This window comes from Syngnathus leptorhynchus, chromosome 15, assembly GCF_054491065.1.
Source record: "Syngnathus leptorhynchus isolate UIUO chromosome 15, UIUO_Slep, whole genome shotgun sequence".
NCBI classification, from domain to species: domain Eukaryota; kingdom Metazoa; phylum Chordata; class Actinopteri; order Syngnathiformes; family Syngnathidae; genus Syngnathus; species Syngnathus leptorhynchus.
The window spans coordinates 10,059,232-10,086,135 of NC_141209.1; the positions used below are offsets into that span (position 1 = coordinate 10,059,232).

General features: G+C 51.1%; 4 protein-coding genes across 10 annotated transcripts; 1 reads left to right on the forward strand and 3 right to left on the reverse strand.

Annotated features, from left to right (window-relative positions):
- Window positions 1-267: 267 nt before the first annotated feature.
- arhgap5 (Rho GTPase activating protein 5) lies at window positions 268-10,572 on the reverse strand. 2 transcript variants are annotated; one of them, XM_085932041.1, is made up of 7 exons: window positions 10,150-10,572; window positions 5,029-8,873; window positions 3,981-4,134; window positions 3,818-3,895; window positions 3,547-3,678; window positions 2,788-2,893; window positions 268-2,695 (listed from the first exon to the last, which is right to left on the reverse strand). In XM_085932041.1, the coding sequence occupies exons 2-7, from the start codon at window positions 8,746-8,748 to the stop codon at window positions 2,374-2,376; spliced, it is 4,512 nt and encodes a 1,503-aa protein (XP_085788167.1). In that variant the 5' UTR covers window positions 8,749-8,873; window positions 10,150-10,572; the 3' UTR covers window positions 268-2,373. The 2 variants fall into 2 exon arrangements, with proteins under 2 accessions (XP_085788167.1, XP_085788168.1); XM_085932042.1 differs by lacking the exon at window positions 10,150-10,572 and adding an exon at window positions 9,924-10,107.
- Window positions 10,573-10,839: 267 nt separating this feature from the next.
- syt16 (synaptotagmin XVI) lies at window positions 10,840-16,648 on the reverse strand. Of its 5 annotated transcripts, none has more exons than XM_085932525.1 (7): window positions 16,430-16,648; window positions 14,417-14,599; window positions 13,642-13,839; window positions 13,071-13,255; window positions 12,344-12,889; window positions 12,120-12,282; window positions 10,840-11,965 (listed from the first exon to the last, which is right to left on the reverse strand). In XM_085932525.1, the coding sequence occupies exons 1-7, from the start codon at window positions 16,440-16,442 to the stop codon at window positions 11,652-11,654; spliced, it is 1,602 nt and encodes a 533-aa protein (XP_085788651.1). In that variant the 5' UTR covers window positions 16,443-16,648; the 3' UTR covers window positions 10,840-11,651. The 5 variants fall into 5 exon arrangements, with proteins under 5 accessions (XP_085788651.1, XP_085788654.1, XP_085788650.1 ...); XM_085932528.1 differs by lacking the exon at window positions 16,430-16,648 and adding an exon at window positions 15,326-15,633 and having other exon boundaries at window positions 12,344-12,802; XM_085932524.1 differs by lacking the exon at window positions 16,430-16,648 and adding an exon at window positions 15,326-15,633.
- Window positions 16,649-17,441: 793 nt separating this feature from the next.
- On the reverse strand, window positions 17,442-22,316 carry snapc1b (small nuclear RNA activating complex, polypeptide 1b). The gene is made up of 10 exons (XM_085932530.1): window positions 22,046-22,316; window positions 20,579-20,735; window positions 20,247-20,387; window positions 20,046-20,150; window positions 19,817-19,978; window positions 19,688-19,750; window positions 19,327-19,389; window positions 18,054-18,189; window positions 17,718-17,792; window positions 17,442-17,653 (listed from the first exon to the last, which is right to left on the reverse strand). Exons 1-10 carry the CDS (start codon window positions 22,219-22,221, stop codon window positions 17,625-17,627), a joined length of 1,107 nt encoding a protein of 368 aa, XP_085788656.1. The 5' UTR covers window positions 22,222-22,316; the 3' UTR covers window positions 17,442-17,624.
- Window positions 22,317-24,447: 2,131 nt separating this feature from the next.
- Window positions 24,448-26,468, forward strand: yipf6 (Yip1 domain family, member 6). 2 transcript variants are annotated; one of them, XR_015068377.1, is made up of 3 exons: window positions 24,448-25,251; window positions 25,583-26,135; window positions 26,232-26,468. XR_015068377.1 is itself a non-coding variant. In XM_085932780.1 (2 exons), the coding sequence occupies exons 1-2, from the start codon at window positions 24,916-24,918 to the stop codon at window positions 25,928-25,930; spliced, it is 684 nt and encodes a 227-aa protein (XP_085788906.1). In that variant the 5' UTR covers window positions 24,448-24,915; the 3' UTR covers window positions 25,931-26,468. The 2 variants fall into 2 exon arrangements, 1 of the variants encoding a protein (XP_085788906.1); XM_085932780.1 differs by having other exon boundaries at window positions 25,583-26,468.
- Window positions 26,469-26,904: the final 436 nt, after the last annotated feature.

The following is a 26,904-nucleotide window of genomic DNA, read 5'->3' on the forward strand; positions in this document are numbered from 1 at the left end:
TTCATGCAAACATAACTGCTCAATCAGAACACGAATACAACACATACGCACACACTGGGGGGGGTGGCCCCCCCACACTCAGTTACGAACTGGTCATGTGACATGTTCCCGCCCCAGGAATGAAATGGTCATGTGACAAGTTCCCACCTGACTAAAAAAACTATTTCAAAGTAGAAATGGAGTCTGGTTATCTCTTGCAACTGAATGAGCTCAACTCACCAAATGGTTCCCACCAAAAACAAATTGGACGGCAACGAGGAACAATCATTGTTTTTGGGGGATTTTTTTTATTTATTTGGAAACAGGATAAACTTTTTGGAGTTTCCGGCAGCTTGACACGTGGTAGGTAAGTCGACAAACTTCTTTTTATTTTTCTCTCGGTGTAGTAGACGCTCGGTTTCTTGGTCTACATGCCAAATCTTTACAGACGCCATGCAGTCGGCAATGTTTTTGTCCCTTTAACGCCTTCGGAAGAAAAGGGCCAGCCACGCTCGCCTCCCGCCAGACGCGTCAACAACTACTTGGAATAAAGTCAAAGCAAAAAACACGACTTATTCCCACATGAATTGCTACATTTTCCCTTTGCTTATTTTTCCACTCTCTTAATTTGAGTCCAAAGCAAATCCCCAAAAAGTGATAAATTGTTTTGTTTCTAAACCTTGTTAGCATCAAGATATGCGATCAACAAAACGGGACGTGCGACGAGTTAGTCAAACCCTCGCACACACATTTTCTCCACTCCGTCACTCGCTCGCGCTTGGACTCCAACTCTGATGTGTTCACACGCACCGGCTCACTGACATTCACTCGCCACTCATTCTTGCGCAACAACACCCCTAAACTTTGGGCGCGCCGCTTGTTGTCCAAACAGCCAGCCTCGCATCAGCCCTTCCGCCTTTTCATATTTCCGTTTGGCTAGCTCCCAAATTCCAACATGAACCTGATGTCTTCCTGCTGCCCAAATGAACGCAAATGAAGTCTACAAGCACCCCAACGTGGGACATTTGTTCCGCTTTCACGACCCCTGCATCACACCCCACCGCCGGTCGGCGTACTGCGGCCAAACACCGTAGGGAATTGCGGGCTTTCCCCCCCGTTGCTGAATTCCACCAGCAGCGTTTGTGCTGAGCAAAGCGAATATTATATAGTGATTCTTTTATAAACTTATTTCCTCTATTTAGGGGAAACCTATACATTTAAGCAAAAGAAACAAAATAATTCATTGTCAGAGAGAGAATGACTGACGATAACATGAATGGTTGGCTGCTTTTCGTTCGATATAAAACATGCGGACGCGGTGTCCTGTAGTGGTTTGTCAGTTTGTCCCTTTCTCTACATGTAGCACACAATGAATGTCACATTTTCCCTCCTAAATCCGCGCGCAACACGCAGGGTAGAAATAAGAGCAGATAGAAAGATATCAAAATGAAAAGCAATTGAAAAGCCGCGAGCGATGAAGATGAGGCTTTTGTGCAGAAATGTGACGACCTTGAGGAAGACTGGCAGTCTTTTTTTCAGCCTTTAGAAGTGGCGGACGTAAGGGTTACGTAAGTCATATAGTTGCCCCCCCAAGCAGAAAAATAAAAACGTGAAGTCATGTCATTGTTCTCCATGTACATACTGTTCCTTTGCAACCTTTTGCGTCAGCAAACCCGAAAAACACAAATTCAGTAAGAAAATAAGTCTCAATTAGTCATGGCTCAATTTCTGCCTTTCAGGAAAAAAAACGAAGGAAATTGAAACTCAGGCCACAAGACTGCATTCGTGCATGCATTTGTTATGCATGGGAATAAACTTCTTCGGGTACCAACGTGCATTTTAATGTTAGACCTTGGCAACAACGTGTTGACAGCTGTACTTTTTATTCGACGACTGAACCATTTATGTTGACTTTTTAATTTTCTTAACATCCAATATTGGGAAATTTGCTTTTGAAGAATGAAAGCTCCGCCTCCTTTTGAACACCTATATCTCAATGTTGCTCTTTTTACAGGTGTTAAAAGCTGCACGTCCATTTCATTTTTTTCTCCAAAAAGTCAAAACTAACCTGGCGTTGTTTTGTGTCATCTTGGTGCCCAGGAACTATGATGAAGTGAGTTGAGGAGCCTAATTTCGGCAACTCTAGAGCCTTGTTGCCATCTACAGGCAACTTGAACCTTTTTTCGGGGGAATGGGAGTAGGTGTTGGTCACTGCCGGAGCCGGGGGTTGGCCCCTCCAAAGCATGTTGCTCCAAAGCAGCCCCCCCCCTCAAATTGTTTTAAAATCATAAAAAATATACGAGATTCCGGCCCATCTGATATTGGACCAGTCCTGCAGCCTGTTTTTCAATCGGCGGCAGAAAAGCACCCATGACCAATTTTTTCGAGGTTCGCTCAGACAAGGGGCTCAGGGGGGAGCGCACGTTGGATCTGCTGCGGTTGCAGGGGGGGCGGCAGCTGCAAGGGCAGCAGGGCCTCCACCATGTCGCGGCAGGGCGGGGGCGGCCCGCTGTCGTCGCTGCTGCTGTCGCGGGCTAGGTCGCCACCGTGGAAGAAGAAGTCGCTCTGCACAATGAAAGCCTCCACCACGGCCTGGTTGAGCTTGGTGCTGGACAGCGTGTCTTTGTTCTCAAAGTCAGGCCGCATGAGCGTGGGCCAGAAGCAGATGGACAAGTTGTCGGCCGTCATTAGCGTGCTCTTGCTGTGCTGGCTCACCCTGCACAGACAGACGCCGGTGTGTGTGTGTGTGTGTGCGCACGTGCGTGCCCTCTGCCTGCTCGTCCGAGAAGGCTTGTGTGCGCATCTTACCTGTTGAGGTGCGTAATGATGTACTTGAAGACGTGATAGTTGACGGAGGGGAACTTGCTGACGATTTCCTTGAGGACGTGCAGGCGCTCCACGTAGTCTGTCAGCTCTGCAAACACCCTAAGGTCAGAGACTCAAAGGCAGTAACCCATCTGGAGCCGACGAGAGCGACGGTGGAACGTTTCGAGGCTAATCGTTCGGTGGCGCGTAGACAATTTGGAATGCCAATTTTGTCAAACGCGCCCAAACTGAACATGAAATACGATTGCTGCACCTGCAGCTTAATTACAATTGATCAAAGAATGATTTGAAATTGCATTTTCCATTCATGAAAAACTCACTGACCATCAATTTTTGCATCAAATAATTATGATAGTCTTGTGTATTATTTTATTTATTCTAACTTCTTATTTTGTTATTGTGAGTTTTGCTCATTTATTTCTGTATTACTATGTTGATTGTAATTTATATGACTGACTCTTGACTCTGAGAAACGCACAAGATTTCCTATGCACCTCTGCTGTAATGGACCTGTGCAAATGGCAAATACAATTCTATTCTTTTCTGAAAATCGATGAAATGCACAGTAGTGCTTGGTAACACATTTTATTCACGTTATTTCCCATCTGAAGCACTTCCCTCACACATCAACGTGCATTTCCTTTTGATGTGTTTGTCCAGGTTACAAAGATGTGACGCGGCATCTCATCTTTTTGGGCGCAACTCTTGAGTGGCTGCCAAAGAGCATGCATGCTTACTTACTTGCGGCCTGGACCAGTTCAGGATGCAGCGCGTACGGGATGAGCGGGTCGGGCAGGTCGGCGAAGAAGGCCTTGAGCGCGCCGGCTGCCGCATTGATGGCCACGTCCAGCTCCAGCAAGTCCACGCTCTGATCTATAAAGGCACACCTTCAACATCTTGCAGCCGCCACCATTGACTCGCGCGGGCGGCAAAGGGCCCGCCCGACTTCGGACGCAGGCCTCGGCTCGAGATGCACGAGTCCAAATGTGTGCACATAATGCCTGCACATTACCTTGGTCAAACTGCTTCTGGAGGTTGTCTTGGTCCGTCTTGTTGCCGCTCACGCGGTACAAGCCTTCCGTGGTCAAACCTGCCAACACCCACACGTGCGCGTTCAACATCAAGCCAAGTTCATGTGAAGAAAGGAAGGCGTCCTCAAGTGGGCTCTGGCTCACCTGTGCGCTCGATGTAGTCAACGCACTTCTCGATGAAGAGCGGGATGGGCCGCTCTGGGTTGACCAGGTGGTGCAGTGGGACGCCAAAGTAGTTGCTCTCCCATGTTCGCCGCGTGGGTGGGTACAACGGCTTGGGGGCCTTGGCCGACTTGCCCTGGACAACAGAATGACCAAAAGCTGACACCACAATACGATTGGCTGTCCCCGAACACCTTGCGGACCCATTTGGAGCTCAACAAATGCACTTGCCGCCTTGGGACCACAGGATGAAGAGCAGAGCAATGCAGACGAGCGCACCTTTGCTTTTACTGTCTGCGCCACCAAATGCTCAAAAGCTCGCTCTCTCTCTCGGGTGAAGGGCCGCTCATTCAAAAAATGTCGACAGCATTTCTTCTTCAATCACGAGGCCACATCTGTTTAATATCCGTCCTGATATTAGGGGTCAGCGTCTGTCTTCACCGATTTGTCTCTCGCAACTAGTCACGCTAACCGGCTAGTGGGCCGTTGGAAAGGCACCGTGGTCGGTTTGGAGAACGCAAGGTCTATATAAAAAAAAAAAAAAAAAGGCCACTTAATGTGAAGTGTTTGCTGCCGCCATACAAGCGCATCAACTCCCATGGCACAATTGCCGATGTACTGGACGCTATTTGGAATGGAGCTCATTGATGGCGGCCATCAAGCGCCCGGGGCAAAATTTGTCCAACAATTTGCACGCTACTCAAGGCTCGGGTCACTACAGCGCGGCACGTCCACTGTCGCCAGATCAGTTCTCGCCTATTGTACGGAACCGCATGACCCAACAAAGCGTCTCTTGTTATTTGTTTTTAAAACGGTGAGACGAGCAAGGAGAGAATTTTGTTGTCATCAAATTGATGAATTTGTGTGATTTAGGGGTCTTGCTTTCAGGAAGCATCGCGTTTCCCTATTACGCGCCTCGCCTCGACATAGTGGGTACCTCGCAAAAAGTTGTGTTTTGCGTTTCCCGCTCTCGGCACGGATGGCACAAAAACCAAAGGAAAAAGCTTGGCAGAGAACCCCTCTGACTCACCTTCTTGGCTTCCTTTGGCATTTTGTGTGTCTTCTTCTTCTTCATCTTCTTGTCTTCCTGCTCAGGGTCAGAGGTGACGGCGGGGTTGTCGATGCCGCCCTTCCAAGGGTCGGTGGGAGACAGCAGAGGGTCCTCCTCGCTGCCGCGATGGGCCCACCCCTTCTTCTTCTTCTGCATGGCGGGGCCTGCCTCCTCGCCGTCGCTGTCTGAGTGGAAGCGTCTCTGGTAGGCCTTGGTCTTGCTGAAGAGGATTTTTGAGCGGTGTTTGTACTTGGAGGGCTGCCGTCCGGGCCGGGACTTGCGCTCGTAGCCGTTCTCGTTCTCTGAGTCGCGGAGCTTGGTGGGACGGCCGCGCGAGTCATCCAGCTCCACGTAAATGTCGTCCGGCCGGAAGGCCCTGGGCGGCGGGGCATCTGCGGGCTCAGCGTAGTCGTCTGAGGCCTCGGCGTCGTTGGGGTGCATGGAGGTGGGAGCGCGCGGCATCCGACGGTTGCTTCGCATTCCGGCTTCGATGGTTTTCAGCAGGTTGGGGTCCAACTTTTTCACGCTGGGTTTGGGGAGAGCCGGCTTGGGCCGAACAGGTGGCGGCACTTTGTGGTTGCGTTCGTGCTCGCTGGCTGGCGCACCGTGGAGCGGGTACTCGTTGCCCTCCGGGTCCACTTGGCGGTATTTGGCGCTGCGTTCACTGGGCGCGGGAAGAAGCTGGACGTCGTCACCAATCGGGCTGTATGGCGGCGGGGCTTCGTTGTCATCGTCTGACTCTGGGTAGTACGCGTCGTAGAGCGGCGAGCTGGGGAAAAGCTCGGTGGTGCGCTCACGCAACGATCCGTCCGTCAAGAAGGCATTCTCGATGTGAGCCTTCTTCTCCAGCACTTGGTTGAGGAAAGGCGTAAAGACCTCTGTCTGCCGGTGGTACTGCGACAGCGAGTAGAGCGCCGTGAACTTGGCGGCGATCTCTGTGGCGATGTGCTCGCCTTCCGTCATCAGCTCCTTGATGGCATCGTTTTCAAAGAAGTCGGCCTGGCTGTCGGTGACGGCCACCATCTGGACCGGGATCACGTCCTGGACCTCTGCCAAGAAGGCCCGCAGCGTGGCCATGGAGGCCTTGCGCTTGGCCGAGTAGACCAGGATGTAGCCGTGTACCAGCTCGTCCTTGCGGACGCCAATGGCGGAGTGGTAGGAGAGCACGGTGACTTGGATCCTGCGTCGGCTCTCGCCGATAATCTTGTCCAGTAGCAGTGTGTTGGCCCGGCCCGGTTGCCCGGCGCTGCAGCAGCGTGACTCCAGAAAAGGGGAGAGAATGAGGTCGACGCTGAAAGGGTCCCAGCACATGGCGCACATGACCACCCGCAAGTGGGCCTCGGACGCCGCCGCCGCATCTTTGATGGAGGAGGGTAGCAACGGTGCCAGCGCTGGTGGCACCAGGACGTCCGAGTGGCGCTTGAGTCCGTCCAACACGCCGCGCAGGCCCTGCTTGACCTGGAACTCAGTGAACTTGCGCGCAAAGGTGCCAGAAGGGACGTCCACAAAGGTGCACTGGAGCTTGTTGGCCAGCTGCTGGCCCTGGTGCCGAAGGATGGGAACATTCTTGCAGGCGCCGCCATCCCTGGGATTGGCCAGCATGAGGATGAAGGGGAGGGGAGCAGCACACTTGTCTCTTCTGCTTTGGGCCATCTCGGCTCGGATCCTACCCACGCAGTCACCTACGCAATTGAGGGACTCCATGGAGTTGAAGACGCAGAAGCAGCCGTGCGGCTTGAAGCTGGACACCCAGGTGTGGCTGAAGAGCAAGGTGGAGTTGACATCGACAGCGAGAAGCTCCAGCTCGTAGAGCTTGCCGTCCAGGGCGTACTCGTCATCGGTGGACTGAGCTCGAATCTCGTTGGCCAGCTCCTGCGCCAGGCCCTCCTTTCCCAGGAGGCAGAGGTTGACCTTGTCTACGTCTGTGCCGTTGCGGTAGAGGTCGGAGCGGGCGTGCTCCTGCTGCTGGAGCAGCCGGTTGGCCAGAACCTGGTCCACTTTCAGGTCTACGCAGTTGGGGCCACTCAGGCACGTCTCCTTGGTGGGGTGGTACACGAAGCCGATGTGCTTGAGCAGGAGAGACTCTCGGTCCGGGGCCAGTTTTTGCAGCGCCCGGTACCGGGGCTCCTCGTTGAGGACGCTGTGGATTTGGCTCATCTTGTCGGAGCTGGGTGTGGCGTTTAAGTCCAAGTCGTAGAAGAGCTCGGCGTGCTCGAAAAGCATTTCCTGAAAGTCCTCTTTGGCCCGCTCCACTATTTCCAGCTGGTGGCGACCATAGACGTCCCTCCTGTCCGACTCTGTGATGAACTTGTAGGCCTCATCCTCGGCGAGCAAGCATGCCACCTCCTCCCAAGGCTGCCCGGCGCCAATCAAGTGGAGCCTCTCCAGCGTTTTCTTGAACCTCTCCTTCATGTCCGCCCTCCTCTTTTCCGACAGCAGGAGGCGCACGTGGTTGCGGTAGATTCTCTCGGCGTCAGGCGTGGCTAGGAGGTCAAAGGGGATCCGCCGGTCGCTGTGGTCCACGTGCTCCGACTCGTCCCAAGGCGTCCGCTCCAGCGCCACAAACCAGCACTGGAAGTCGGGGCGCTGGCGTATGAGGTTCTGCGCCTCGCCCCACGTCAGGTGCTCCACCTCGTCCAACCGGCCCAGGAGGTGGCTCAGCGTCTTGGGCAGGGTGGCCAGGTACTCCTCGCGCCGGCGCTCCACGTGCTCCCGCTTGAGTTGCGCAATGTGTTTGGTAAAAGCGTTGCGGGCCTTCCTGGAGCCCTCCAGGGCGACAAAGTCCTCAAAGTCGGAGTGGCCCCTCAGGCCGCCGCTCAGCGCGCCTTTCCAGGTGCTGTGGTAATCTTTGACTGTCTGCACCACCAGCTTCTCAAACCGGTCCGTCACAGCGGCAACCACCTGCCTTTGCACCTTGTGGGCCTCGGCATAGGGCACGGCTTTGGGCTTGGCCCGGCTTCTGTCCAGCTGCTGGAGCAGTGTGTTGAAGCAGAGCTCCACGTTGACGTTGGCGCGGGCCGACGTCTCCACCAGAACCAAGTTCTTCTTGCCGGCTGCAAAGGCCTGGAGGTCCCGCAGGTGCTGCTCGACCAGCTCGTCGCATTTGGTGGCGGCCACCACCACGGGCTTCTTGGACTTGGTCATTTGCGAGTAGAGGCCGCTGACAAACTTGAGTTGGTCGTCAAACCTGCGGTTGCAGCCCTTGCTAACGTCCACGCACAGCACAAAGCCGTCCACGCTCAGCTTGCCGTCCGGCATCTGCTTCTGCTCAAAGTCCTGCTCCAGGCCCAGCTGGTCGGTGCAGATGTACATGAGCTTCTCCGCTGACTGGAGCTTGATGGCCGCCGCCCGTTTGGCGTACTGCTGCATGTTGGTGCTGCGGTGCGCCTGGAAGGTCTGGTCGTCGATGAACTCCGTCTGCTCCAGCACTTGCACTTTGCAGTCGGGCCCCTCCTCCCCTCGGTGGGCCACCTCGCCCCAGTACAGAAAGTGGTCGTTGTTGACCACGCGGCCCCCAAAGTCGATGGTGCTCAGCACAGACGTGTGCTCCGAGTAGTAGTCGTCGGCGTCGGGCCGCACATACCTGTTGCAGAGGCATGACTTGCCCACGCCACAGTTGCCCTTGTCCTTCTCCGTCCCAGAGAGGCCCACCACGCTGACGGCGAAGCTTGGGGGCCGCGCCTCCTTGTTTTTGGCCATCTTAGTCACCGACTGGCGCGCCGCCAGCTCAGAGCTCAGGATATCATTCGTGCGTGGCTTTGGACGAGCGGCTGCTCCCGCCCGCCTTTCCTGTCCTCTGGCGTGCTTCCCCTCCTATCAACTGCCTGGAAGACAATTGGAGCATTGGAGCTAGCTCAACGCAAACAATCAGCCACTCAATCACCGGTGGGTGCCCTTCAGATCGCACCAAGCTCAATCGCGGCCGAGGTAGAGCCGCAAAACCTCTGCGACCCTTTTAGCATCTCCAAACTGGCATCTGTTTTTCCTTTTTTGTATACTGTACTGGGCCAGCGTCCGTAGGAGACAGCCTTGGGTAGCCTAACACTTCCTCCCCAGTATGGCTATCGGTAAACGTTGGACCGTGCGGAAGCTAAAAAAAAAAGACAGTTACCGAAGCATCATTGGCGCCACGCCTGAAATAAAAATAAATTATGGAGTATTGGGATCAATTGCACATTCGTTACAATGCAAGTCGTTTTTTTAACCATGGCCGAAAGCTATTTGTTATTTTGCAAGCCCACTTTCCTACTTTTTGTCCCCAACTTGGACATCTAAATTCAAAGTGATGAGAAGATGCCAGATATGTTAATCGCGCTTCAAAAGTTCAAAGACCAACTCGGAAAGGGCAAAACTGTGACTTCCTGCTTCCCTGGAATGTGGGAGGCCTCGCAGTTACAGTGCCGGTACCGATGATACCTCTCGAGGGTCGGTGGGTACATATAGCCCCAAAAGCACCAAAGGCAACCGATGACGACGAGCTCAGCGTGAGGTCGTCAATGTGCAAAATGTTTTCAATGCACAAAATGGCCAAATGTTTCCTGGCTGCCACAAGGTTTGGTACAAATGACATCAAACGCTATGCGACGGGGACAATTTGAGGAGGTGCAGAATTCGGGCGACACCGGTAATACGTCAAAACACCGCGAACAAGCTTCCATCATGTCCTACTTAGGTTGTTTTTTTAAGCACAGTCGGGGCAGCCTTCAAGCAGCCGACAATCAAACGGACAAACAAACCTCCCCAAAAAATCACGATCCTGCTCCTAAAGTTCCTTCTTACCACGCGAACGTGGCCAAAACAAACCGCGGGCTGGCAGTGGAAACCTTTCCAAGCGATGGCGAATAGCTAACATTAGCAAGGCGCTAGCTGCTAACCTTGTTAGCTTAGCAGGAGCCTAGGAAGCGAGCTCGTCGACCCGGGGCTCGTTTTGCCGCTGCTTCCAGCAGTCCGACGACGACGCGCGATCGACTTCGAGCCGCTCGGCACGGCTCATCAGAGGAGCTCGGCCCGGCCCGGCCCGGCCCGGCCCGGCCCGGACAGCCCAGCGCCCCAAGCTTTATAAATCCCAGCCAGGAGACATTCCCGTCGTTCCGTACCCACCTAGTAGTAAGAACAACATGGTCGCTCCAGCGTCCTCGTCGAAAAAACGTCAAAAGCACAAAAGAGGAGAGAGACAACCCCGCGGAAAATGAAAAACAAATCAATAAAATAACCAAAAAAGCGCGTCCTCGAGCCACTCATTCCACGTCCGGCGCTGTCCTGGCGTACGCTCCACCCGGGGGCAGTGACGGGCGTCGGGGGTGGCGCTCGCTAGCTGGCTCACTCGCTCGGCCTGAACTGCTGCGGATGCTGCTGCGTCCGACGAAACGTCGACTGGGCCTCCCACAGGCCACACGGGGGATGTGCCAGACGTCAAAGGGACCTATGCACAACAGTAGTGGCGAATCTCTCTCTCTCTCTCTCTCGCTCTCGCTCTCTCGCGCTCGCTCTCTTTCTCGCTCTCTTTCTCGCTCTCTTTCTCGCTCTCTTTCTCGCTCTCTCTCTCGCGTTCACTCTCGCGTTCTCTCTCGCAAACCTCGGTCTCTCTCTCGCTCTCCTCTTTCTCCAACTCACCCTCTCTACCAGTGGCGGAGCTACACTTATCCTTGAGCAGGGGGATTCTATCCCTCCTCGCACTGAGGTGTGCAACCACAACACAGATCAGGAGATGAGACACTGCGGAGAAATCAACAGGAATGAAAAGAAAGGCAGCGAGTCGAAAAATGGTGAATAAAGGTCTTCTTAGCAGTCTTAGTCTTCTATTTTATTTGATTCATTTCATGTCAATGAGGGATACAATGTCATGCAGAGGTATATTTACAATTGTATAGAAAAATGATACTATCTACAGTTGAAATATTTGCCTCTGGGGCAGTTGAACAGGAAACAAGAATTAGGCCCCAGTCAAGTGGTTCATATGTACAACGATTGCACAAGATCGCTCATTCCCAGCAATACTTGTTCAAATACAAAACGTCCTGCCAGTCCAAAACACATGCATGACACGTTAGCGTTCTCTTGGCATTGTTTGCTTGGAAATTAGGATATTTCAGCTCAGTGGCCTAGTAGTAGAGTGTCCGCCCTGAGACTGGAAGGTTGTGGGTTCAAACCCCGGCCGGGTCATACCAAAGACTATAAAAATGGAACCCATTGCCTCCCTGCTTGGCACTCAGCATTTAAGGGTTGGAATTGGGGGGTTAGATCACCAAAAATGATTCCCGAGCGCGGCGCCGCTGCTGCTCACTGCTCCCCTCTCCCCCAGGGGATGGATCAAAATCACATGGGGATGGGTTAAATGCAGAGGACAGAGCCCTTTGAGACTGCTTGTGATTTAGGGCTATATAAACTTGACTTGATTGATTGATTGATTTGCGGCATTTTGGCTCCGTTTGGGCTTTTTGAAACATTCTTATCGGAATACACTCCATGGCGAATGTGGAAAAGCTTGTTTTTTTGTTTTTGTTTTAAATATCCAAGAGGATTCTTGAGCAAGTGCAACTTTACTCTTGGCCCGAAGCCACCCGAGCACATTCAGCACACAAAAGGCAAGGAGCTTGCATTGGTCAGGCATCCAGAAGGACGTGCCACCTGCACACCTGCGTCCCGCGCGCCTCTTTCATGTCCCTCCAGTGAAGGCGCTCCTCCTTGCCACTGCTGTTCTGGCCCAGGGCGGCCCAGCCGATCATCTCCTTGCGCTTGAGGCTGCGCTGTCCGTAGACAGATGCCATGAGCGTGACGTCCGACAGCTGGAAGAGCGCTACCTGGAAGACGAAGGTCTCCTTGAACAACGGGTTGGGCTGGGCGCGCCGCACCGACGTCTTGCAGCGGGAGATCTCCCGGCCCACCGAGTTGAGCAGCGTCAACCGGGCGAACGTGTCTAACGAGAACAACGTCATAACACCATCGCCATCACCGACGACACCCGTGAGACCACCGTGAAGAACGTGACGATGGATGTGACCCGGAGCATAAAAACAAGACAAAGGGGTCAGAGAGCAAGGCCAGGGAGGCCAAGGAGGAGGCCAACATACCCGGAGGTCTGCCGGCGGCGATGCTCCCCAAGCGGCTGCCCTTGATGATCTCCACCGACATCCTCCCAGTGGCAGTGCTGTAGGACAAGCCCATCAGGAGCTCGGCGCATTCGTGCGAGGACGAGGCGCCATCGCCGGCCAGTCTCAGCTCCGAGTCCACGCTCTGGCCAGAGCAAACGTCAGCAAACGCGCCAGAGGGTCCCGCAAGCACGGCCAGAGGCTACCTCCATGTTGCCGCGAGGCACCAGCACCAGTTGCACATCAACAGATCCCGTCATCTGGTTCAGGCCGGCTAGGGGCAGAAGCTTCTCGCCCATCATCCGCCGCCGGAGTATCCTGCCTTCCAGGGCGTACATGCGAAAGCGGAGCGCCGACGCCGCCAACCGGGAGGTCTCCACCCGCGTCAGGGCAAAGGTCTGGCCAAAGTCCAGACCAAAGTCGGAGCCCACCCGCCTGAGCGAGGTCTTGTGTCTCTGCTTCTTGGCCGGCATGAGGACGACGTGCACCTGCCAGTTGTCTGCCCCGCTCCGCCGTCGGGCGGGAAGGTCTCGTGCAGACACCACGGTGACCAGCAGCTTCTCGCCGGCTGCTCGGTACTCCAGGGAGACCAGCAGGTCGCAGCACTTGGAGACGCGTCGTGGAGGGGATGGCCAGGTGGGCGGTGGCGGGGCGGTGTCTTCGTCCTGGGCGGGCAACACAAAGGGACCGCAGCTGACACTTGGACCGGCCCCTAGCGGACGGGGCTCTTCTCTGGTTGACCGCGACAGGACCTTCAATGTTGGACGCTCAATATTAGCTTAACATTCCGTTCATCAAAGATGACATGCGCAGTACACACACGAACATTTCATAAACAATCTGTCACATGTCGCAATGATGGCTTCAGGCCTGTCCACAAATGAGCTATGCCAGAGTGATTGAGTCTGCCCGGCAACGGCAAGTTGTAAGTACCTGAGGCATCCACGCGGTGGAGCCGTTGGACCTTTGCCGGTGCCCCACCTGCACGTCCTCCAACATGAACGATTCACAGACGGTTGGGCTCTCTGAGTGCCGCAGTGGTGACTGAGTTCCATCTGGCGTCACCTCCTGAAAGCTGCGTTGAGCGGTCGCCGCCGTAACAGCCGATGGGAAATCGTCTACAACACGGGTGTCAAATTCAAGGCCCGGGGGCCAGATACGGCCCGCCACATCATTTTATGTGGCCCACGAAGACAAATTGTGCATCAAATTCGTGTGTCATGACTAGAATTGCAAATTGTCTTCACTTTGAATAATATATATTTTTTAAATATTTGAAAACGAGTTATTTGTCAGTTTGTTTTGTGGCTTTTATTGTATATATGAGGTGCTCGCTCATACATTTATTTGGGTTGACAGTCATAATGGCCCTCCGAAAGAAGCTATGACTTCAATGCGGCCTGTGAAAAAACGAGTTTGACACCCCTGGTCTACAACTGCATCTTTTTTACGTCATCCTGCCCCCCCCCCCCCCTCAGCTGGACACAATTTGGCAAGCGTCTACCTTCATATTCGGACAGGCGAGAGTTGGCATCTCGTCGCTCCGACGACCCGGCCAAGTTGTCGCGGCATCCGGCCGCTCTTTGAGGCAGCCGCTCCGAACGCAAACTGTGTGCTCGTGACACAGAGATCTCAAACTGCTTCATCACCTCGTTGTCGCTGTCTGAGGACGATTGGCTGCCATCCACAATCCGGCTCTTGACTGGTTGCACACAAAACACAAAACGATTGGAACCGTTTTGGTACCACGCCTCACGCGGATGAGAGCTTCGCCTGCCAACAAGAAGTCTTGTTAGCTCAAACATGGGAAATCCGGCTAACTAACACGCGAACTAACAGCTAGTGTCATGTTTGAGCTGGGACCGGTCTTGGCGTGTCTTGGCAGCGTGTTTGCTTCTAACCTGTTGTTGACTTTAACAACGGCTCATGTTGATCCACGTCAGGATCAAAACATCAACAAAGGTCTTTTTTCTTCTTCTTCTTTCATACAGTCTTTTTATTCTTTGAATCTTTTCTTTGGCATTTTGTCTTCTCCTTGCCAAGCAAGCAAAATCACTAGAGTCCTCCAAGATAGAAGGTTGTCACCGGTGCTAAAGTTTTTTTGGTCACTGAGGCATGACACCAAAACATATCACGTGATTTCACATCTATTTCTATTTGAAGGGATTGATAGGAGCCATTTGGATTGGCGCAGATTGGAGTCGGCTGCAGAGTCTGCATGATGCCAAGACGTGAAGAAATCAGCAGATGAGAAGCCACGTGGTGTTTGTGCATCTCACCGAGACCGCGCCGGACCCTCGGCGGACGCTGGCTCCCTGAGCGCCGGCGCTGCTGCTGCTCAATGCACAGAGCTCCGCCCACTTTGGAGAAGCAGAACATCTTATTGATGAAGAGGAAAACGAGTGCCAGGGCGACGATGAACATGCCCACCGCCGACAGGAAGCCCACCGCCTCCGCCGTGACTGGTTGCAAGAGGAAGAGGGGACACACAATGACACACTGATCAGACCACACAAACAGACAACCTAGACGCGGACGCACATGGCGTATCACACGCACAAACACAACAACAAATGGCCGACAGAAAGCAGAAGAAAATTAAAACTTTTTCAGCTCAGAAAACAGTGGCGGAAAGAGTAAGAGACACAAAAAGATTTGAATAGGGATGTTTGAGCGAGGGCGGCTCCACCGGTGGTGCACTGGGTAGCACGTCCGTCTCACAGTTAGGAGGGTGTGGGTTCAATTCCACCTCCGGCCCTCCCTGTGTGGAGTTTGCATGTTCTCCCCGTGTCCGCGTGGATTTTCTCCAGGCACTCCGGTTTCCTCCCACATCCCAAAAACATGCTTGGTAGGCCGATTGAAGACTCTAAATTGTCCCTAGGTATGAGTGCTAGTGCGGATGGTTGTTCGTCTCTGTGTGCCCTGGGATTGGCTGGCAACCGGTTCAGGGTGTCCCCGGGCTACTGCTCGATGACGGCTGGGATAGGCTCGAGCACGGCCGCGACCACCGTGGTGACAAAGCCGTTCAGAAAATGGATGGATGCATGTTTGAGCGAGGCCCACGGTTGTTGTCGCCAAGGAGACCAGTTTTGGACCGGCAGGTGTACCTGAGCATGTGACTACTGAGTTCAACAACTTTGAGAGACGGAGGACGTTTTGAAGATTACCTGATCAGAAGCTCCACCTACTTTCAAAATCTGAAGACGGCACCGCAGTCGAGTTGGGCGCCCCTCTCATGTCGTCCTCTCCTCCTCCTCCACAATGACTTCTTTCCTTGTTTTTCACGTCAATATTGACTCTGCCACTTTCAACAACTTTTTTTTCTACTTCACAACTTTGTTCTCCTCACTTCTCTAATTCCTCCGAAATGGGCTCTCCTCTGTATTCTGCTCGCAACTTTTCCAACTCTTCTTCACGAACGTCTTGCCCTCTTCTCTGTCAAGTCCTTTCTTCTGTCTCTTTCTCCACTTTGTCAGTGATCTCCAGCTGCTATTCTGACGTCTGCTTGTGCGTGTACTTCCAGTGGGGCCAAGGAGGAAGGTGTGGCCGGCAGGCGCGCCGCACGCGCGCGCGCACGCACACACACGTACGCACGCACGCACACACGCACGCACGCACGCACACGCACAGCCTGAAGCTTTGTGAGCAAACAGGAGCCAAGAATGACTTGAAATGAGGAAGAGTGCAGAACAAACAGTAGTGCGCCGAAAGTGCTTTCCTGTCAGCCAGCCGAGCCCCAGCGGAAGGGTTTGCCAATCAGGCAGCGGCGGCTGCTGAGGAGGTAGCGGTACAGGAGCACGGTAACTGAGCGGCATCGCACGGTGTGGAGCGACTTCAAACCCTTTGGAAACACGATTAGGTCACGCCCCGGCACCGACAACGAATTCGTGACTCGTGCGGGCCTCATCAGCGCCTTGAGATACAAGCGAGGCACACCTTGTGCATTAAAAACATCCACATAGCTTTATTGTCTTCGGAAAGTCCAACTTAGCTTCATGCACACAAACAATGAAAACTGCGAGAAAGAAAAAATAGCGGTGCGCTAAAAATAAAGACTGCGAGAAAGAAAAAATAGCGGTTCGCTAAAAATAAACACTGCAGGAAAGAAAAAATAGCGGTACGTATCATACGTACGAAGTATAACAATTGTTGAGCAGGTGCGCGCGCGTCAAGTCGGCCCGGTAGCGTGTCGGGAAAGGAGGCGAGGTTACGAACCCACGCCAGCCAAGAGATGCCGAGAATCGGACAGGCGGCTAACAAGCGTCCAGCACCGCTGCTTCGTCGCTACTTACTGTCAGAGGCCATGGTGACGGCAGCCAGACAGGATCGTCTCCGGCCTCCCCGGGCCAGAGTCTTTAGGCAAGAACCGACATCCTGGACTCGCCTTCGCTAGCCGCACATCCTAAAGCGCGGAACAGCGACGCCTTCATGAACGCTGGGAAAGTGGAACTATCTAGCCTCCTTTTCTCAAACCTAAACTATGCTGAGTCAGTTGCTTAGGGCGCCGTGACCACATGGGAACGCTATTAGCACAGCAAAAAAAGTTGAATAGTGTGGGTGTTGAAAGACTAATCATTACTACTTTCAATCACCACGTTGGCGGGTTCGATTCCACCTCTGGCCCTCCCCGTGTGGAGTTTGCATGTTCTCCCCATGCCCGCGTGGCTTTTCTCTGGCCACTCCGGTTTCCTCCCACATCCCCAAAACATGCATGGTAGGCTGAGTGGGCAATCCCGTCGGTGTGAGTGCAAGTGCGGATGGTTGTTCGTTTCTATGTGCCCTGCGATTGGCTGGCAACCGGTTCAAAACGTCCCCCGCCTACTTGGCCACTGGGATAGGCTCCAGCATGCCCGCGACCCCCGTGGGGACAAGCGGTATAGAAAACGGATGGATGGATGGACTACTCCCAATGCAATATTTTTCTGTTTCAGAAGTTCTGACCAGTCAAATAAGAAGCAAACGTCCTCTTTGTAACACTGTGGTGATGACATGCCATATTTTCACCCAAAATAGCCAGTTTGACTTGATTGGACTTCAATTTGTGAAAAGCCCAAAGGAATAATATCTTTTCCTTGTGGCCTCGGGTCATTTGGGGCCGCGCCACAGGTGCGCCTTCTACTTGACACCTCGGAGTTGTGCAGTACTACATTGCTGCAGAATCTAGACTGAGACACTTGAATCAAATCTGTTCCGAGACTGAGTAGCTCCCTCACAAAATCAATCGGGCCCCGACGGGGGCAGAAAGGAGTTCTTACATGTTCATCTTTTGGCATGTTGGCTTTTGTCCAGTGAAATGCAGACGAATGACTGTGCTGCTGTTTTAATGCACAAGGAAAAGAAAAACAAAGTAGGCTCATTTTCTTCCAGTTGCATGGTCAAAGTGCACTGACGTGTCACCACCGGTGGTGCTTCAAAACTGATGGCAAATCGCCGAGAACGAGGTTCGGAAAGGGGCAGAGCGGGAAGGTCTGGCGCTCACATCCAAGTTCACTGCCCTGCACTTTCTTCCTTTTTGGCTGAAAAGAAAAAGTAAAAGCGTCAGCGGCCATGCCGGCGATCAAGATCGTGCGTGGCCCATACCTCGAGGATTGGCGCTGTCCAGGGTGGTCAGACGCTGGATGCGAGTGGATGCAGCGGCTTCTTTGCTCATGCGGCCTAGCGGGCGACAAAACAAAAAAAGTTTCTGTCCGCATGTCAAAGCCGTCGTCGCCCTTGGTTTCGCCGAATGCAGTCGAAAGGATTTTGAGTTGTACTTTTGCTGCAAAACAAGTCTTACAAACTAAAGGTGCTCCTGCTGGACTCAAAGATTGATGAGATGAACGGCGGAAGCTCTTTCCTTCTGCTCCATGTTGCATTTGAATAATCTTGGAGAAGGATGGGGACAATTTGCTGGCCTTTGATGGCCTTACAACTTACCCACGATGCAAACATTTTTCTTGGTCCTCGCTCTGAGGGAGGTTTGGCCACACCTGCGGCGTACTTTTGGGGAGGCGGGCCTCGACTGTTCGCCGGTGTCCACATCCACCCGGCGATGTCGGCGAGACTTGCGCACCTGTGCGTGCAAAGACAACAAGAGCAATTATTCCCCTGGGTAATGTTGCAAGATTTCCCTTTTGCTCAAGTTCCATACATGCAGCTAACGCTCCCCACGCAGCTAACGCTTGCCACACGGCAGCTTTCAAGAGTGAAAAAAACGAACGTTGTTTTGTGTGTTTTTTTTTACCGTTCAACGGGTGTTCAGACTCTCTGGATTAGCCACTGCTGGGACGCTACAGGACTAAACAGTAGCCTATCCATCCTCGTGCCTAATCACCGCAGCGGGTCCACTTGTTGGACGCGGGAGGGTAAGTGTTGCTGCCGGAAGTATTCCTGATCATCATCATTTTTACCTAATCTAAACCATATCAACGCAGTGGGCTCCAGGTGGAGCCCCTGTGTGTAAGTACCTGAATCCTCTAAACTGAGCAGTCACCATCTGCAACTTCCTATCCATTTCTTTGACCTTTCGTCCTTCATGTTTAAAACTGCGGATAAACAATACATATTCACAAATCATATATGCACTATGAACTATAGTAGTATTACCTGAGTTAGGGTGCTTTTTACCTTGGCTACTGTTATTATTTTGCCTTGATGATGTTATTATTTGTTTACGAAGGATTTCTTATCATTATTTGTTTATTAAGTTATTATTACCATCCCTTTCTAATTACACTGATTTTAATCGTACTTTAAATAGTAGGCTAATTGATTGATTAGATATATTTTCATAAAATGTTCTTTAATTTTGACTTGAAGTCTGAGGGAGACACCTTATAAGCCCGTCAGGGTTTCTCATGCGCATGACTATTTTCTTTGAATTATTATTTTTTCTTCATGTGACATTTGTGTTTTGTTTTTTGTGTGTGCTAAATAATAATGAAAAAAAAAAACATTCAAATGGAAATATTTTCAAGGCGGTGACGACATCAGCAACTTTGAATATTTGAGGATTTGGGACGTACGACGCCACCAACCGCATTTGAGTGTCGGTCATTGCAGAGCGTCCCGAGGCCGTTTGCCGTCGCTTTTGGGGTTGTTTGCGACAAATTCCAAAGATGGATAATTACGGTGAGATGACAAAGGGATCATACGAGTCGTCATGGTTGTCGGTTTGGGCCCCAATGATGACTTAACGAAGACGACAAACCTCAGCGGCTTGACCGTACGCTTTGGACTTGATGGATGACAGCAGCTGAGCTCTTCTGTAATTCTGAATACAAGCACCACACACACGCACGCACGCACGCACGTATGCACGCTCGCACGCACGCACGCACACACACACGCACACACACACACACACACACACACACACACACACACACAAAGTCAAGACAAGTGGTCAACAGGAACAGGATTGGTCGCTTCTAAAACCTAAGCCATTAATGCTAAGTGCCAAAAAATCTGGTTGTATTGTATGTACAAGGCATTTGGAGTCTTTGAGCACGTTTGTTTTGAGCGAGCGGTGAAGCCCTTCATTGCCAAGACCCACCAACGGTGAGACGCACCTCCGCCTGCAACGACGTGGCCACGCCGCTGCCACCGGCGCCCCCGTTCTCGGCGCTCTCCTCCTGACAAAGCACATGCGAGGGTTAGGCCACTTCCAGTCTTTGGCAAAAGCGCGGCGGGAGGACAACCTGTCGCATCTTCTGCTGCCAGCTGTGGAAAGCGACGACATATCCTCGGAGCAGAGCCGGCAGGTTTTTTCTGTGTATGTCGACGCCCAGGCACTCCAGCTGCGCTTGCGAGTAGACGGACGACTTGAGCTCGCCGTACAGGCGGTGGACGTCGGACAGCTCCTGAGAGCAGCACAGCAGCGCCGTCACGCTAAAGCTTGGCTCCCCGCTGCAAAACCGCGCCACTCACCTCTAGCGCGTCTCGGTCGATAAGGTCCTGAGGGCTGCACGCCCCGGCCACAAAGTTGTGGGGCTGCTGAGGACCGATGGTCTCCTTGCTTCTCTTGAAGCTCAGCTGGCAGCAGAGCAAAGCGCAAGTCAGTTGCTTGCGGTGCCAAAAGGGTTGTAATTGTACCTTCGGCTGTACGTCGCAATCCCACAAAAGACTCACCAATGTGGGCATGGCAGTGAAGTCGAAAGCTTTGTGGAAGAGCAGCTGATGCAGGACAAAGACGGCGTCCAGATGCTGAGCTCCTAAAGCCTCCTTCTGGAAGGTCACCACGTCCTCCCAGTCCTTCAGTGCCAGGCGGATCTGCACACACACAAACAAAACGGTCAACAAAGCAAAACTAACAAGCTTGGCAGTTGAAGTCACCTTGGTGAGAGATGGGACCAAAAGGCAAAACTTGCGTCCGACCTTTGGCCGGCCTGTTATTAGCGCAAGCAGCAGCAGCAGCAGCAGCAGCAGCACACAAGCGGGCTCACGCGCTGCCCAATCCTCACCCTGATGGGCGGTGAGGTGTGGTGGCACTGGTAGAGGCTGTAAAGAAGGTAAAGTCCTCCCGTTCGGATCTGGAAGCTGAAGGGGGGCAGGAAGTAGATGGCGGCCGCGTCCAACGCCAGACGGCTGAACGCTCGCTTCTCGCGACCTGCGGTGCCGCTGAAAGGTTACGCACAACTGCGTCAAACACTCAGCAGGCCTTCCATCAAAAAACCCCACAGTTGCCGTTAGACGACGCGTCACGTCAATTCAAAATATTTGTCTCTTTATGTCATCAGGGATGACGACTACCGATACCAGGTTCTGGTATCAAGCCGATATGAGCCTTACTTGTGAAATACAGCAATACATAGGTCAATCAAGCAATCTGACGTTGATAAGTCCTCATTGGCAGCAGTTGCTATCATGCGGGAGTTTAACACGTCGCTGAATCATGATCTGTCATCTGAGTCTTTGTTCAAGTTTTCAATTCATTGATCCACTCAAAAACTATAGGGTTTATTTTAGAAGTGAGGATTCTATCACTTATGTGACCAGTTTAGCAGATAAAAATGGATTCAAATAATGTTACGTTAGGTCAACTTCTTTGAAGTTGAAGTCTGGCTAGCTGCTGGCAGGCAGCAAACGAGATCACGTTTGAGTAGAAACATTATTTCAAATACATTGGTTTCCCCATAGGCGGCTCGGTGGCGCACTGGTTAGCACATCGACCTCACAGTTAGGAGAGTGCCGGTTCAATTCCACCTCTGACCCTCTCTGTGTAGAGTTTGCATGTTCTCCCCGAGCCTGCATGGGTTTCCTCCCACATCCCAAAAATGTGCTCAATTGGTTGGCCGATTGAGCACCCCAAATTGCCCCTAGGTGTGAGTGCGAGTGCGGATGGTTGTTCATCTCTGTGTGCCCTGCGATTGGTTGGCAACCGGTTCAGGGTGTCCCCCGCCTACTGCCCGATGACCGCTGGGATTGCATGCCCGCGACCCCCGTGGTGGCAAAGCGGTACAGAAAATGGATGGATGCTTTCCCCACTACCAAAACAAAACTATAATTAAAAAAAGAAAGTATAACATTCAATCGCTCCTAAGTGACAAGTTAACATTTCTTGTCCCGTAATGTTTGGCCGTGGGCAAATGTTTGAGAAAAATCTTGCTTTGTGTCATCTGGAACTCGATTTCAGAATTACAACTGAAATGCTCGCCTTTTCTTCCTGAAAACAATTATCAACAACAAACTCGTTGCTTTGATTTTGTTTTGGACATTGGTGCACCAAGAGAAAATGCATGGAAATCACCCGGAGATATACAAAAATCTCACGGTGTGTGTTTTGTTATCGGGCTGGACTACTGAAGTAGATTTTCAAGCTTTGGTCATTTGACCGCATTTTCAGTCCAAGATTAACAAATCGTTTTCAGTCATTCTCTCGAGGTCGGACGCAGGAATACACATTTGTGTGCGTTTAAGTGTGAACTTACAAAAATAAATGTCCAAACTTCATTTCTCTCCAGATTTTGCAGAAAATCTCAAAGCGGACAGAGTCCGTTTGTTGGAACCGCGCGAGCAGCTCCTCGCAATCCGAGCGAACTTGTTGGTTCCACGCCGAATTCATCATGAAACTACAATTATTAAAACTCAAGAGTTTTCTTTTCATTTTCTTGTTTTAAGAAAGCGCGTTGCTTTGCGATTTACTGTAACGTTGGCTAAACGACACATGCGTGCGTCGGGGTCCCTTTTTTATGACGTCATCGTCGGGATGCACCGAAACGTTTTTTTTCCAATGCTTTATAGAACATAATAATAACAATGAACAAATATGACAATTAACATTTCTCATACATTTAAACAGTGTAAAGAGATTACCAAGGGAACATCAATTTGACATTATATTGCAAATAATCACAAAGTATAAAAATAAAATAAACATGATAAAATAAATACAAACAATTGACATTGGTCTCACAAGGGGGGGGGGGGGGGGGGTTAGATTAAAGTTGACTATTCACTTCAGTAGGGAAGGTTTTCAAAATAGCATACCATTTTTGTTCTTTAACACCTTTCACAAGTTTTAGAGATTTCACATGCATTTAAATTCAATCTTGAAGACAATACATTTGGGGGACGATTTCAGCACGTACTAAGGATAAAAGAATTTTGCTAAGCATAGGACTATATAACTACAAAAGAGTTCATTGTTGTTTTGTAAGATCATACCGAAAGTCTCTCGAGATAGAATCTGGAAACGATTAGATATTTATATCCATTTGTGAATTGAGCAAACCACAATGTTTTTTTATTTTATTCAAACATTTATTCTAACACATTAGGTATAATAAAATGCCTTTGCACATAACAACTACAGGCAGACAAAAACAAAATACAGCTCGAGATAGAATCTGGAAACGGTTCGATATTTTGTTTGATCCATTTGTAAATATCAAACCACAATGTTTTTTTTTATTCAAACATTTATTCAAACACAAAAACATTAGGTATAATAAGATCCATTTGCACATATCAACAACTAAAGGCAGACAAAAACAAAATAAAGCATACACGATACCAGGAAAAAACACACACACATTACATGGCAACTCCATACATTATATCCAAAGAGGATACAGCAGAGCGAACATCTTACAGCAAAAGCCTCTCAATAAATGAAGTCAGCTTTACAGCATTCTTGGTGTTAATAAGCTTTCACGAAATGTTGTAGGATTTCAGATCATTCTTCCAATGAAGAATGTTTTTGTTTTTTGTTCCTTATGTTCCGTCTCGTAACCTTTGTTCGCAAAACGCTAGTCTTTTAGTGACACCGAGGGCCAAGAAAATGTCTGCAGGGGCTAGAGCATTTTCTATTCGGGCTCCAGAGCTCTGGAATGCCCTGCCAATGGATATTAGAACTGCTACCTCAGTAGAAACATTTAAGACACGTTTAAAGACGTATTTCTATGATATGGCCTTTAATTAACCTGTAGTAGCCGATTCGGCTGGAGTTTGTTTTGCTCCCTCTCCCCGACCCCACTCCCCCCACCCCTCCCCGGCTGGGGAGGTGGTTAGGTGACACCCAAGCTGATGACGGCTATCTAGATTCTCGTGGACCAATTCAGCATGAGGGAACTGCAGCGGAATACCCTCCTAGAGGACACTGCCAGGACAATCGAAGGCACCTCCGACAGCTCTTCGCTTTGGCCTGGACATCCACTTTTTGATTTCCATATTATGTATTTTATGTGCCCTCTTTGCATCCATTGCAGCCTGGTGATCCTGAAAGGGGGATCCTTCCATCTGTGGTCCCTTCTCAAGGTTTCTCATTTTTCCCCTGGTAGGGGTTTTTGAGTTTTTCCTTGCCCTTTTGGGAGCCCAAGATCAGGGGATGCTTTGAGAATAATTGTCAATTGATTGTCTATGTGAAGCCCTTTGAGACTGCTTGTGATTTAGGGCTATACAAATAAACTTGACTTGACTTGACTTGACTTCAAAGAAGCGGCATTTGTGTATATATTGTTTGGCCAATAAAACAATATTGTTAATAAAAAAGTCAAATTTACCATTATGACAAAAGCCATATTTAACATCAGAGATACTAAGAGTAACAAAGAGTAACCCTATTGAACAAGCCCATTGTTGAAAGTCAAGCCAAAACCATTGTACAGGCTCACACCAAAAGAAAAGATGGTCTGAATCTTCAATTTCACATCAATTTTAAGGTGGCGCTCCGAAAAGCCAGCTATTGTCAATTATGTTTGTGTGTGATTTGAGCTTTACATCATTTTCGTGATCGTTTTTTCCCCCGCACGTAACAAAGTTCATCAGCGGTTGCCGCTTCTCCTGTCCGGTTGGAGGCGGTGTTGCGTGCGCACGCTGATTGCTAAGCAGAATGCGGAAGTAAACAATCTCCGGCTGACGTGAAGGTGAAATAATTACCAAGTTAAAGCAGTGAACGTACGTCTCCGTGTGCCCTGCAACCAGTTCAGGGTGTCCCCCGCCTACTGCCCGATGACGGCCCGCGACCTACGTGGGGACAAACTACAGATGATGGATGGATGGATGGATGGATGGATGGATGGATGGATGGATGGATGGATGTCAGTGCACTCCGCTAAGTGGGGGTATTGCGCGCTAACGTTGGTTGCTAAGCGCCGATCAAATCAAACAGCAAAAGAAGAAGCAGCCGCTACAGCGGAACGCGGAAGCACACAATCCTCGGCTGACGTGGTGCCAAACGAAGAGAGTGGAATAGGTCAATCTTCATTGAGTTCGACGTTTCTCAAAGTTTTGCGCAGTTGAACCCGACAAAGAAGCGAATCGAGTCGCTTCCTCTGCCGCTCCCTCCCCCCACAGCAAAATGGCGGACATCAGCCGACCATTCGCCGGTCTGGCGTCGGTCTCCGTCCCGGAGGACACACCCGTGGAGGGCGACATCTCCGTGCCGGTGGACTCGACGCAGCCGGACGATGACGAGCCGTCGACGCTGGATGAGCCCGTGAAGGAGACCATCTTGAGGGACTTGGGCGCCGTGGCTAAGAAGTTCGTGCACGTCCTGTACCCCAAGCAGAGTTCGGAGCTGCTACGGGACTGGGACCTGTGGGGCCCGCTGCTGCTCTGTGTCACCCTGGCGCTACTCCTCCAGGGCGGCGCGGCAGCCGGGTCCGGCGACCAGGGAGGGCCGCAGTTCGCTGAGGTAGGCCAGCCCGAAAGAGAGCGACTCAACTCAATTGTCACCAAAATACAACTGGCTCCAAATTAAAACATGATTGCAGTGTTAGTCCGGCAAATGGGCAAAAAAAGATGCGGCCGATTTACACTGTAGTATATAAGACGTGGGCATATTCATATTTAAAACAATTGCACGTATGGCCAAATACGCATTGCGATAATGTTCTTGACAAAGAGTTAGACGTTTGGAATTTCAGCCAAATTGTTCTGCAAGTGAATTTCAGTGGGTCGTTAGCTCTGCGGGCACCAAGCTCCGAACGGGCACGGAGGCTTGACAGCATGCGTTTGCTCTGCAGGTGTTTGTCATCGTGTGGTTGGGCTCCATTGTCATCACACTCAACTCCAAACTTCTGGGCGGCACCATCTCCTTCTTCCAGAGTCTGTGCGTGCTGGGTTACTGCATCCTGCCGCTGACAGTGGCGATGGCGGTGTGCCGCCTGGTCCTGCTGGGCAGCGCGGGCGCAGTCAGCTTCGCTGTACGCCTGGCTGCGGTGGTGGCGTCCTTTGGCTGGTCCGCGTTCGCCTCCGCCGCTTTCCTGGCCAGCAGCCAGCCGCCTGACCGCAAGGGCCTGGCCGTCTACCCCGTCCTCCTCTTCTACTTTGTCATCAGCTGGATGATCCTCACCTTCTCGCCGGCGCAGTAGAAAAACCCGCCAGAGGAGGAAAAGGTGTTCGTTCGTCAGCATCGACCGTTCCTCGTTAAAAGCTTGTGGTTTCAGGCCTTCGACTGGCGGCCCCGCATCAAATAAGGGTCAGGGTGCGTCCAGGCACACAAGCATCCCCCTGGCCGACAATTTAGATTTTTCAAAGAAGCCGACCTGCTCCATGCCGACAGTGAGGCTGCAAAATGCAAGTAGAACACATAGAGCAAGATTCCAAAAAGCTCACCTCGCTCACCGGGCCAGGTCCCCCAGCTGTTTGGTGATTTTTTCTTTTTCTTTCCAGAGCGCCTCGACCGACAAACGAAACCCAAGTGCATGTGTGACAGAAAGCGTGTCGAATACCGTGTAAATATGCGCAACTCGAGTGTTCAAAAATTTAAAGCAGCGTGCTTGTGGGTCCCGATGTAGAATTTGGAGCGTGTGCAGAGATGGCAACAGTGTCTGTTTTTTTCTCCTGCCCTTGTTTATGAAAAAAAGCACAATTTTGTTGTTGTATTTTGCTATTACAAACGTGATGTTAGGCTTTGTGTATTATTTTTCATAATTTCACAATATTGTCACCACAATTAAGAAATATCAATCATGTTTCATGTAACTGAATCAATAATGGGAAAGAAAAGCTGACATTGAAATTCATTTTGAGAACCAATCAATTGGACTGAGCTGGGTATTTGGATTATTACCAGTATATGCTGAGGCTGCAGAAATACTGAAAGTAAGAAAGAAATCAGAAAATGAAATCATTTTTGATGACACTTTCTGAGTGATTCTAGGTTTATGGTGCCTTGAACTTCATTCAAAACATTTCCATTATGAGGGAAAAAAGGGGCAGTCAGACTGTCTCTTTTGGTGTGCTAATACAAGTACAGTGGAGTCTCGGTTTTCGAAAGTCCCGGTTCTCGAAAAATTCGGTATTCAAACAAAACATTCGCGATTTCTTTGCTTCGGATGTCGGA